At 51.9% G+C, this 12,385-nt stretch overlaps 1 protein-coding gene across 1 annotated transcript in view; it reads right to left on the bottom strand.

Annotated features, from left to right (window-relative positions):
• SND1 (staphylococcal nuclease and tudor domain containing 1) overlaps positions 1-12,385 on the bottom strand; it is a 254,036-nt gene that overhangs the window by 143,661 nt on the left and 97,990 nt on the right. The window contains exon 12 of the mRNA XM_054988223.1: positions 1,018-1,118. Coding sequence (XP_054844198.1) covers positions 1,018-1,118 — 101 coding nt within the window. The remainder of the gene's footprint in view (positions 1-1,017; positions 1,119-12,385) is intronic.

Raw genomic sequence — 12,385 nt, 5'->3', positions numbered from 1 at the left:
GATAACATTCCATACCAAGAGGCAGGGTAGGTCGACCCAATCAATATGGAGAGGCATCTAATGAGCAGTGTAGTAGGACTAGGATGAGCAGAATCTGAATGCGTGCAGCGTGTTGAGCATGATACAGAATGAGGATATAAGGAAAAATGGTCCCGCCTCAGTAGAAAACAATGAAATGGCAACCGGTTGATAACATGGGCAGTAAACTGACCGCTTGTCTTTTGCCCAGTGGTGTAATCCACAGTCCCTTTTCCTTTCTCAAGAGGCTTCCTGAACTGCCACATCACAGGACAGCCCTGCGGCCTTCACGGAGTGCCCTTGCGAGCCATTCTGTTTTACGCATTTTGTGGAATGACAGGAGTGGGGGGGCCCTCCTGATCTCCTCAGGCACGACGGTCTCCAGATGAGGGCCGCAAAAGAGAAGGTGTGCGCGTGGGCTGTTGTTGATCTTGCCCATTTGGAAGGCGCCCCCCCCCCGCAAGGCCCTGAGTGGATAAGCAGAGCCGTTTGGCGGAACACACAGTAAGAGGTGCTCCAGATATGCGAGTTCAAGGCCCTGCAGGGGCATGTGGGAAGTGGTGGGAAGGCTTCAAACTCTGCCACACAGGGGTCCCTCTTATGGATTAAGAATTTATTAAATGATAGGAAGAAGACATGGAGAGACAAACTCCCATTAGAAGGGAAAGCCACGGAACCACCGCCAAGACCACCGTGCTGCCTCTCCCCTAAGGCTCCCCCCCCACACACACACACCTTCTCAACAGTGGGGGGGGGACCCAAAATGCGCTGCGATGCCCAAACAGGACTACAGGAGAGACGGCAATTCTTGTGGCCCCAGACTATGCCGGGCTTCAACACTTTGAATCAGGGCTGGAGAGGAACCGGCAATCCACACAGAGTGCCAAGAAGGGCGGGAGGCGCCTTCCCAACTGGCCCCTAGCAACAGTTTCCAAAGGCTCTTGGTTTGGGTCTGCGGATGCCCCAGGTCTGCCTGAGGGTGCCCCGGTAACTACTCACATGCCGCCAATGGTGACCGTAGCGCAGGTGCGCTCTGAGAAGGCAGGTGCGGTGTCTGTTGCACTGCTGGCTGGCCGGATGTAATCCACGGTGACGTTCACCTGAAATGAAAGGTACAAGGTGGTGAAGTCTTGCAACGGACAGCCTGAAGAGCAGGGTAGAGGGAGGGCTCCTCGTGCCCCTTCCCCACTGGCACACCTCCTGAGGACACCTGGGGGGGGGTTGGCCACTGTGTGACACGGAGCGCTGGACTGGAGGGGCCACCGGCCTGATCCAACATGGCTTCTCTTACGTTCTTATGGGTAGCCAAGGAGTGAGAAAAACCTCGCAGGAGCAGCGCAGCTGGCCACAGAGGTCCAGAACGGCAGCACTGCCCTGACATGCCCTCATCAACCGTTCTGATCCATGACAGCAATTAATCCAGAAGAGGGAAGGCAGGAGCATTGCTGCTCCAAACATTTCTGCCCAGCACCCCCAAGCTATCAGTTCCCAAAGCAGCAACCGATATTGACAAAACCTCCATAAATAGCTTCGGAGTGTCCAGGGCCCGGGGAGAGCCCTGCGGGCGGCACACGGCCCCAGCACATCAAGGGAAAGACCAGACCGCAAAACAAGGAGCAGCAGCGAACACCACGAAGTGGTGGTTTCCAAATACAGCAACATGAGAAAGGCCAACGAGCAACAGCTTGTTCTGCTGTAAGGCTGAGAGACGCTGAAATCTTCTGCGTATTGGGTGAGGGTTGATTCCTGGGGATTGACCTCTCCAAGACTCACACAGTCTAGGAGGCCTTCCAAGCAGCCCACTCCGGCACAAGCCGGTGCCACCGGAGACCACGACCCACGGTGCCTGTGAGGGGAGAACCGCCAGTGTCCCCATTGGGGGAGGGGGGGAGCCTTTCCAAGACACTGGATCTTAGAGAGAAACACTCAAATAAACTGATCCGCTTCAGAGGAGTCTGACAAAGTGCTGCCCCGAAAGGAAATCACCCATTTTTATACCTTCTTACAAACAAAGTCATCAGAAAATTGTTTTAAAAAGCAGAATAGTTTACAAAAGCCAAGAAGCTTAAGTCAGTAATTTCTAAAAAGATGGTGTGTCATATAAACGACATGGGTGTAATTTAGCACCCATCTAACACCTCTCTTTCTCTTTAAGAGGGGAACATCCATGATTTCCTTACCTGGCAGTTTCTAGAGAAAGTCAACAGAAGTGGAGGAAAGAGCCCTCCAGGAAGGAGGCAGCCGAGCCTCATGCCCCTGATGCCCTAGGGAAAGGACTAGGCTCGGGGGGAAACTTCTAGCTAAAGGCTTGATAATGATCAAAATTCCCCTAAGAGTGTCCAACCCTAATTAAACATGTTCCCGTAGAGTTGCTCTAAGGCAGACAGCACCTTTGTAATGTGCCTGCCCTGTGAATCTCTAAAGATCCGCGTTTCTGTCCGCCACCGAAACGGAACCAGGGGAGGGCGAGGCAACCTGCCACCACACTGCAAGCACTGTGACATGGATGCGTGAATGGACAATGCAGGAGGCAAAGACAAAAAGCTCACAAGACGAAAAAGAAGCAAACCTGGAGGAGAGACTGGAAGAATAAGAACAGATGAATTCCACCCATGATCTGAGGTGGAGGAAGTGCCAAACAACACGGCTGCCACAGAAGTCGAAGAAGACCGATGCTGAACAGCAGGGTCATCCACCCACCCCATAGGGACTAGCACCCTCCTTCATAGGCGGTGGAGGAGCTGCAGAAGTCTTAGCAGAGCTGTCAGGTGTGCCTCCACAAAAACCGTGAGGGAGGACACGTGAAACTGGTCTGCCAGCAAGTGCTGCCAACTCGCACCTGCCAACACAGGCACACGCTCACTGCCTTGTATACCGCGCAGACCGTCTTAACTCAATGCCAAATGCAGGACCCCATGCGCAGCACAGGCGGGTAGGATCCAGGCACACATGGACACACAACCAGGCAAAGGAGGTTGTGCACAGGGCCCACTTTTTTTAATGAGCCTGCTGCATTCACAGGTTCTCAAATAATAGTGGAGATTAGTTTTCTCTTTTAATAGAAATCTTGTTTGCTGGACTCTCATGCTTAAATTAGGATTGCTAGCCTCCCGGTGGGTCACAGGTATCTCCTGGAATTAAAACTGATCTCTAGATGACCGAGATCAGTTCCCCTGAAGAAAATGGCTGCTTTGGAGGGCGGGGGGTAACATTATAACCTGCCGATCTACAGCCCCTCCCCAAACCCTGCGCCACTCCCAAAATCCCCAGGTATTTCCCAACCGGAGCTGGCAACCTTAGCTTGAACGTTCAAATCAGCTGCCTTGCCCAGATTCCTCAACTTCCCAAAAGCTGTTGAGACTCCCATAAATCCATACCCACCCCTTGGCACGCTTGCGCCACCATCCATTTGCGCCATTCTCCCACCCTGACGGAGCACAGGATTCTGCAAGCGCAGCCCAGAGCTCCGGAGTTCCTGTGCCTCTTGGAGGCCACCTGGGTAAGCAGAGCTGTGTGAACGGAACGGGACGTGGCCACAGGGGCCGGGGCCTTGCCTCAGCAAGCCCTTTTCAGGGACCCCCTCGTGAGCCTCTGCTGCCAGGGGCAAAGGGGGCATCACACGGCGAACAGGGTTTCCAAAACATGTCCGTCTGTCCCCGAGCATACGGTGCTGACACACCACACACCATCTCTTTCACTCCTTGTCCTTTGGGACTGCGCCACCCACAGCACACTTCCCACTACAGCTGAGGGAGTCGAGGCAGCCACAGACGGACAGGCTTCAGCCTCATCAATGTTACAAGAGCATCTTTAAAACCCTTTCAAACTGTCTCCTCTTTTACAAGCCTGGCTTTTAAATGAGCATGCAAATGCAAAGAGGTAGCACTGCCTCAAAAACTCCTGCTGGCAGATCACTCACTCGCAAGACACATCTAATCATGTTCCAGGCACAGAAAAGAGAGCTCTGTCAGGAGAAAGCCAATTAAGGGCAGGGGTGAAAGCAATTCCTTGCAGAGAAACTGTTGTCATAACAAGCGTGCCCAGGAAAGAGACGGCCAGGGCTCCAAAGGCAGGCTTGGAACGGGCCACAGGAAGCATGCTGGGCCACAGCTGAGCGGAGCCCTTCTTGGGGCAGGAGGGACAAGGAAGCGGCCAAGAGAAATCCCGCCTTTCTTCCCCCAGCCCTTCTAGGGGCAGCGGTTGTGGGCCGGGGCGCATACACCTGTGCCCGCCCAACACACACACGCACACACACACCCGAAAACACCACAGTGAGCAGAGGGGCATTCACATCTGCATGAAGTCCAATTCGCTCAGCCTTTCCCTCCCTGCACGCTTTGGGGGAGCAAAAGGGCACGCTTGCCCGGCTTCCTACAAAAGCTGAACTCTTCCGGTTAATGGAAATTTTACCTGCAAGTCACGTGTGGGAGCAGGTCAGGGCCTGCCAAGGCAGCCATTCCATGGTGGTTTAGAGAGATCCCAGAAGAGCCTGCAGGCTCCGCAGGGCCGGGGATCCCCGAGGGAGGCCCACTGGGCAACCTCCTTCCGGTTAGCCAAGGGACACGCTTCCGTAATAAGGGCACTAAAAAGCAGCCAACCCCAGCTATGGTTTGGATTGTTTTTTCTAATCCGCTCTCCCCGCCAACGGGCTCAGAGCAGAATACAGGATATATAAGTCAACGTGAACACGTTAGTTTAAAATCAGACAAAAACATCAATAAATACAACAATACAGAAGACAGCATCACACATATTGCACAACCTAAGAATAACAGGCCAGAATGGGTCTTTGCTAGCAAAGAAAGCGCGCCCTTCCACTATTAGCAGTCAAACCCCCTCTCCACATAGAGAGAGCAGTTTATGAATGAAACAGCATAACCCCCTCCCCACATGCCGTAAGTCCAAGGCACTGCCTGGCCCAGAGCGGATGCCAGCTGGGCAGGAGGACTGGAAAGTTACCGGGACACGAGTCAGAATCTCTCCACACCCTGGAGAGACGTGGAGATGAGGAGGCTTCCTGAGAAAACTCCGTGCCTGATCTCATCAGTACCTCCCTTGACTTCCCCCCTCACCCACTCACCCTAATCAAGGCCATTCATCCAGTCCTCACCAGGTCATCCAGCACTCTTCTCACCTCTAGTCCATCCCGGATAGTCGCTTCAAACCTCTCCCAACTCTTTTGCCTGCCTCCAGGGACAGCCATCAAGCCACTGCTCTGAGCCAGACGTCAGTTTTGCCCTCTAACTGGGCCGCCCAGCCACATGCTGTGTGTTCTGGGACACATCCATGCACCCCCAAATTCATTTGGACCTTCTCTTCCCTCTTCTTCACTCCATAAAGTGCGGGCGGTTTTGCTGCTTCCACAGACTTCTTCAAGACTGGTAATGATCAGTCTCCCTAAGCTGCTTTCTCCCACTTTCCTCCCTGATTTTCTTAAGTTAGCCCTGTATGTGTGCTGTGTGTGGTCTGCAGTACATTTGCCTTTTATTTCGGTTTAATAAAAAAAAAAACCACCTTTCCAGTTGAACATCTGCCTGATTCATTTGAGAGTTCCTTTAAGGAATAATCCCTATAAATATTGGAGGAGATTCCTAGTTGCCCCTCTGGGTTGTCTCCTTCAATGTTAATTCCCCCAGCTAATTGAAGAGACCTCCTATTTGGGTAACGTTCCCTTGCACAGCATTGTGACTGTAGCTTTTTGCCTCAGCAGGTGGCCGAGGCAAGGCCAGCTCTCTGACCTGCTCCTGGCACTGGGCAGTGGGTTGGACTAGATGGTCTGTATGGCCCCTTCCAACTCTTTGATTCTATGATTGTCTATGATTACCTCCTGCCCGTTCTCGCCAGGCCTCAACCTGCCGCCTGCAGGAAAATGAGCTGCCTGTGATAACAGCCGTGCAGAATCCGCACGGCCTAACGGAATGATCTTGTCTACGCAGCTGAATACTGAAGGCATTCGCTCTTCTGCTTCAGGAGACCTTGAGGTGGCCGGTGCCATGGCTGGTTATGTCCGGCCAGGTCCACCCGAGGCAGCATTTCTTGTCAGACTCCTACCTCCACCCTCCCCTCCCCTGCCAGGTGGGCTCAGCTGGGCCAGGGAAGACGGGGCTGTGCTAGCCCAACTCTTTCCTCTCCGTTAGTGAAAACTCAGTCCTGCTTCCCTGTAAGTGAACTGCAGAAGTTAAAACTCTTTCCTGTCTGTGCTAAGCCAGAGAGCAGAGAGGCTGTCCCTGAGGAAGTGAAGGAAGGCCCAGTCATGTCCCGGGCAGACTGGAAGTGAACTTGCTGCTCTTTCTTCCCGCCCCATTCCCCAACTGGTCTGGATTTCTCTGACAGTGTTTTCATCATGGGCAAGGAGGAATGGGACATGTCAGCAACAGTGAGAAGATCAGGCCCTTTACAAGCATTTCCCTTAGATATTTAGATCTTGCTTCTCCCTCCAGTCAGGACCCAAAACAGCTTCCAACGTCATTCCCCCTGCCTCCATTATAGCCGCCCAACAACAATCTGCGGAGGTTGGTTAGGGAGTGGGGATTCGAACCTGAGCCTCCCAGATCCTAACCTGACGGTCTAACCACTATGAACACTGCCTCTCATCATCTTCCAAGGATTCCATCCAGAGGCACCTGCGAATCACGAGCCAGAGCTTCATGTTATGACTGGCCTCAGCCTGCTTTTCTCAGAGCCTGAACATTTCAGCACTCGAGACCCTGAAAATGCAGACATGGAATCCACTATCAATTGTCACCCAGCCCAGCCTGCAATTCGGTCACCCAGAAGAACGCTCTCCCCTCTTGTTTCTGTGCCGCTCTCCTGCCTACCACAGGTCACTGGCTAGGAGAGAGTCGCTCAGTGCACCCTGGGCATGCAGCTCGAACACAGGCCCTCTGCGACCGGTTCTGAGCCATGCTTTTGCACAGAGACCCACCAGCCTGTGCTCTGTGTGTCGACAAGGATGAGTTTGCACCTGCCCACAGCTAGGATTTGGAAACGTCTAAAACTTGCTCTGACTTATCGTTTATTTTATTTGGCCTGGAACCTACAAGAGAGTAGAGAGGGCAGCAGGCCAGCCTCAAGAGGAAGGGCGTGCACCACGGACAAAGCCCGGTGTCTGGTTGCCAAATGAGACGAGAAGGCCTGTGAAAAAAATGGGAAAATCCAGGGGGGGGGGGCTGGTTTTCTTTGATGATATTTTTTCAGTTTTTCCAGTGGGGAACTTAGGAGATAATTGAAACAAACTCATATGAATAGGATTTTTCTTTGAAATATGTGAAAGGCAAGGTTTTAAGGCAAGGTTTTACTTACTCAAAATACAGAACATGCAAGTATAAGGACTCTTTTTTATTTGGCCAACAGAAATTTTGGGGAGCACTGAAAAAATTCCTATGAAATACGTTTTTTTATGAATGAAATGTTTTTTCACAGGAAGCTCCACTCACTTAAACTGTAGGGTATTGGGTCACTGGGGAGTTCTGGGAACCACTGGAAAATCACTGGACTGAGTGGAACAGGCCCTTTAAGACAAGGCTTTATTCACCCCCAAATGTATGGCTCCGTTTTTTTCTTCTTCCATCGGAAAAAAATTGGGAGACTTTGAGGAGTTCTCGAAAACAGCCTATGAAACTCCCCCTACTCCTTTTTTTTTTTTTTGAACGAATGAAATATGCTCTGTGGGGTGTGGCTGTTTGCAGCTTTCTGTCACTTCAGTATTCATTGTATTTTCAGTTTTGCTTGTAAACTCTTTACATTTGTCAATTAATACCATTTAATATTCTACTAAATCATAAACATGTATTTTAGGTTGTTAAAGTATTAAAACGGGTACAGGTTTGACACGAAAGTTGTTGCACATATTTCAGTTTTTTCCCAGCCACCCTCCCTCCCCTGGCTCCAACATTCCAGGAGATCTTGCCTCTCTACTCACCACCTGCCCTCTCAGTGCAGGCAGAGGCACAGAGAACAGGGCTGGCCGGCTGGTCAGCCGAGGAGAGATGGTCTTTCAAGTACCCAGACCCCAAGCCATTTAAGGCCCCACAGGTGAGAAGCAGCACTTCGACTCGTAACAACAACCACAACCAACGTTCAGTTTATATACCACCCTTCAGGGCAACTTAACACCCACAGAGTGGTTTACTTAGTATGTTATTTATCATCCCCACAACAAACACCCTGTGAGGTGGGTGGGGCTGAGAGAGCTCTGAGAGAGCTGTGACTGACCCATGGTCACCCAGATGGCTTCAAGCAGAGGAGTGGGAAATTAAACCCGGCTCTCCAGATTAGAGTCCCGCGCTCTTAACCACTACGGCAAACTGGCTCAGTTGTGTCCACAAAGAGACGAGAAGGCAGCCCGGTTCTTCCAGCAGGGGGAGGATTCAGTCTCTGTGTCCTGCCCTTGAGTGAAGCCTGGATGCTGCATTTGGACAACCAGAAGTTGTGGGACTTTTAGGGATGAAAACCTCCCCCTCAGCGGAGCAGGACTGGGGAGCAGAGGAGCAGTCACATCCCCCCACAGCAAGTCAAGGCAGCAACGGTTGTGAAGGGATGGGAGCACCGTGTGGATGGAAGTGGCCTGTCTGGACTTCTTTGCAGTCTCTGTGCCTCAGACTGACAGGTATCGACCAGAAGGAGGGTACAGATGTTTCAGGAAAATACTCAGCCAAAGGAGTCTACTTTGTGCTGCTCTCCCAAACAAAGAAGGCCATGGCTGTGGCCGTCCAAAGAAGGGAGATTTCCTCCACTCTTAAAGGTAGTCTTTTGCACCATCAGTGGCTAAACACCACTGGTGAAGAGAGAAATTCTCTACCCCAGTATTACCTCAGCCACTACAATGAGAATGACAGGCAACTCCATATCTATAAGCCACTAATTTTTCTTACCAACCAAATATGTCAGAAACTGCAGTGGCAAGCTCCAACTCCGGAACCCGAGGAGGGGACCTCTGATTCTCGAAAGCTCAAACCCCCAAAATCTCCCAGATGACACGGACTCAGATCCTGCGGTTCCTGTTGCCACATGGCTCCCTACCTGAAACTCACTTCCCCTGCGGCAGACAAATGAAAGCAGAGCAGGAAAGGGCATGTCCTCCCTCTCTTCGGGGCATGCACAGGCCAAAGCTGCGTCTAGGAGGGGGAACCTTCCACATCTAGAAGCAAGCTTTAGAAGTTTCGGGATCTCGCCTCTGCACATCAGTGTAGTGTACAGAGAACCTGAAGAAGTAAACTCAGGGAATTCCAAATTCAGTTCGCTTGGAATCTGAACCGTTCGGGGACTGGGAAATGAAATGTGGTAGTGGAGAATACTTCCTCAACACCTTTCGTAACTGGGCTTCTTCTGGCCTGGTTGAAAGTTGACAAATGGAACTTCCCCTCTCAATCCACTTGGAGCTCTGCAGGTTTTGGCACAGTGAGTAAGTCCGTGGAGCTGGTGGGAAGGGCCGGCAGGAGTCTGGAACCTGTTCATTCGGCTCTGTTCTTTTGTGTCAGCACACACACCGCAGCTCTCTCTCACACACACACCCCAGAAGGGTTGTTAGGCACCATGTGTCTGTGCCATCGATGCTGCTGAGATGAGCAGATGCAGCCGCTACTGCTGAGTCAGAGCACTGAGCCACCGAGCTCCAGATTGTCTCCTCTGACTGGCAGCTGCTCAGGCAGCCAGAGGTCCTTCCCCATACATGCTCCCTGCTGGATACCTCAGAGATGAAACCGGGAACCAGGGGGTCTTGTGCATGCAGCGCAAGTGCTGTGCAGCTGAGCCATGCCCCACCCCAGCTGAAGCCCTTTCAAGAGAGCACTGGGCGTTCTGGAGGGCGCCATTCAGATGCTGATGGCACTCAGCTCCATCTTGGGTGGACTCAGCACCCTGGCACATCTGCTTCTCTTCTCAGCCAAGGCAGCAGTGGAACGGTCGAGGCGGGAATTTTATCCAGGCAAGATGAGATGACGCCTGTGGCTGAAGCTGGTAAACTTTTGGAACTAGTTAGTCATGAGCTTCTGTGGACTCCAAAAGTAGGATAACCATTTTTTCAACCAACGATGCTTGTTTAGCCTCTACTGTCAAGTTCCACATGCAGTGGATTTTAAATAAACACACAGTCTTTCCGTCCGCACCCACGTGCCTCCCCAGTGGCTCAAGAGATGCTAAATACAGCCCTCCCCCCCCACCCTTGACGTTCTCTGAAGGCAACTGTGACAGTCCTCTAACTGCCTCATTTTTATTTATATCTCACTTTTTTCTGGAATGGTGACCCAAAGCAGCTAATCACATCATTCTCTCCTCCTCCGCTTTATCCTCACAACCACCCTGTGAGGTAGATTAGGCTCAGAAACTGGGACAGAACCAGGGTCACCGCAGAGACCCCGACCCAGTTGCCCCAGCTTGGAACTCTAAGCACTTCGCCATGCCAGCTCTACCCCACTCACATTCCAAGACTGAAACTGCTGAGCAAGATGAGGGGCACTCTGGGTACTTGCCCCACATCTCTGGCATCCCGCGGTCCAGGGACTCCCCCCAAAGTATGAGCCTGAGCACTTTCAGAAGCATGGCTACAAGTGAATCCTGCCCTGTTTGAGTTGCCTTCCTTTTGACAAGGTTCTTTAGGTGCCGAGCAAGGGAGATACTGCATTTCCCATTCTGCACTGGCAAGAAAAAACTCTGCTCGTCAAAATTATAGTATCTGCTACTCCATTTTAGTGTCTGTATTATAAAAGTCTGTTGACCGTACAATAGAAGGTCATAAGGGTAGTTCTGCATTAGGCAAAATAAGCAGCCCTGTGGCACCTTAGAAGCTAATGGATCTATTGTGCACCAGAAGCCCTGACATCAGCCGGCCCAGAGCTCACCACTGGGTGCCTCTGGAGGGAGAGGAGGGCTCTTGCACACGAAAGCGTCTGCCACAAAGTCTTCTGCGCGTTTCCCTTCCGTTCATTCTGACAGCTCCTTCAGAGTGCTGTGTTGCCCTGGAATGGGGTCCTCATGCCAAAATTAACCCCCCTGACTCCTCGGAATGGTGTGAGGCAAACAGCCTCTCCCCGCACCCAAAGCCCACCAGTCCTAGCAACTGGACTTGATCAGCTGCCCTCAGAACCTCCTGCTCCTCAACTGCCCAGCTCCAGGCCCAGCTGCAGCTGTCCATGAAATGGAAAAGGGGACCCTTATGAAGGCTACCGACATCTGAGTTCAGATCCCAAATCCGGGAAAGAGCCAGAAGCGGCTGACGGAGCTCTGGGGATAACAGGGGGAAGGGCTTGCAAAAATCAGAGGAACACGCTGTCATTATTAAGTTGCAAGAGCAACCCTGCTTTGCCTTGCCAACTGTCAGTAAGTTTGCAGACTGTCAGTACCAAACAGAAAATTGTCTGTCAGTAAAAACAAAAACTGTGTGCACGTACATACACCGAGTTCGGCAGCAGCAGTTCTAAGGGGGAAGCATCGGCTGTTCTCATCATTCAAACCTCCTCTCTTGACCTTCTCCAAGGCAAATCAGTACAAAGCTACCTAAGATGCTGTTGGTCCTCAAGCTTTGTAACCCAATGAGCACGAGGGGGGGTGGGGGGGGAGAGGTGGCCAATCAGTAACCAGCCAGGAGTGGGTGAATAAAACCCGCTCTGCCTTCGCAAGCCCTGCAGCAGCAGCGAAAAATTGAGAAAGGCGGGCTATAAACGACACAAATAAATAAAAATTCGGGGGCCAACCCTCACTCTAAATCAGCCTTGGAAAGGGAGGAAAGGACGTCTGCACCTGGAAAATGTCACAGTGCTGATTTGTTTAAAAAGGGTACCTAAGCCATTCCGGGGAACTCCGGCTCCAGCTTTAGAGAAAACCAGGAGGAAGAGATCAGTACTCACCCCCACGTTCAGGTGGCTGGGCACACACAAAGCACGAAAGGCCAGCGTGGCATGCTCCCTCTCCTGGGCTTCAGCAAGTGCCCAGCCTCACCCGCTCTGGGCATGCACAGAAGGGCCCTGCCACAGCTCAGGCTGCCGGCACTCCGTCACCAGACCTCTGGGCCATTCAGCCCCCTTCAGGATGTTCTCAGAACGGCTCCAGCTGCACCCCCTCCTCCAGTCTCTGCATGTCACACAACAATACTCAGCTGGATGAAGCTTGCTTGTGGCATGAAGAAAGTGGAGAGAAAACTCCTCTTCCTCAACCTGTAATTACTAGAACTTGGGTCACCCAATGACATTGATGGGCAGCAGACTCAGGCCACAGCAAAGAAGGACTTCTTTGTACCAACTGGTCTTTGAAACTCACTGCCACCAGATGTAGTGAGGGCCACTGGCTTAGATGCTTACTCATTGTTGCCTGTGCCCAACAGGAACCCTCCTGGCGAATAAGAGGTGGGAGGGTTAGCAAGAGGACCCTTCCC

Source organism: Eublepharis macularius, chromosome 9 (genome assembly GCF_028583425.1).
Source record: "Eublepharis macularius isolate TG4126 chromosome 9, MPM_Emac_v1.0, whole genome shotgun sequence".
NCBI lineage: Eukaryota > Metazoa > Chordata > Lepidosauria > Squamata > Eublepharidae > Eublepharis > Eublepharis macularius.
The sequence above is the reverse complement of the archived record's forward strand: the minus strand, read 5'-3'. Positions and strand labels throughout refer to the sequence as shown.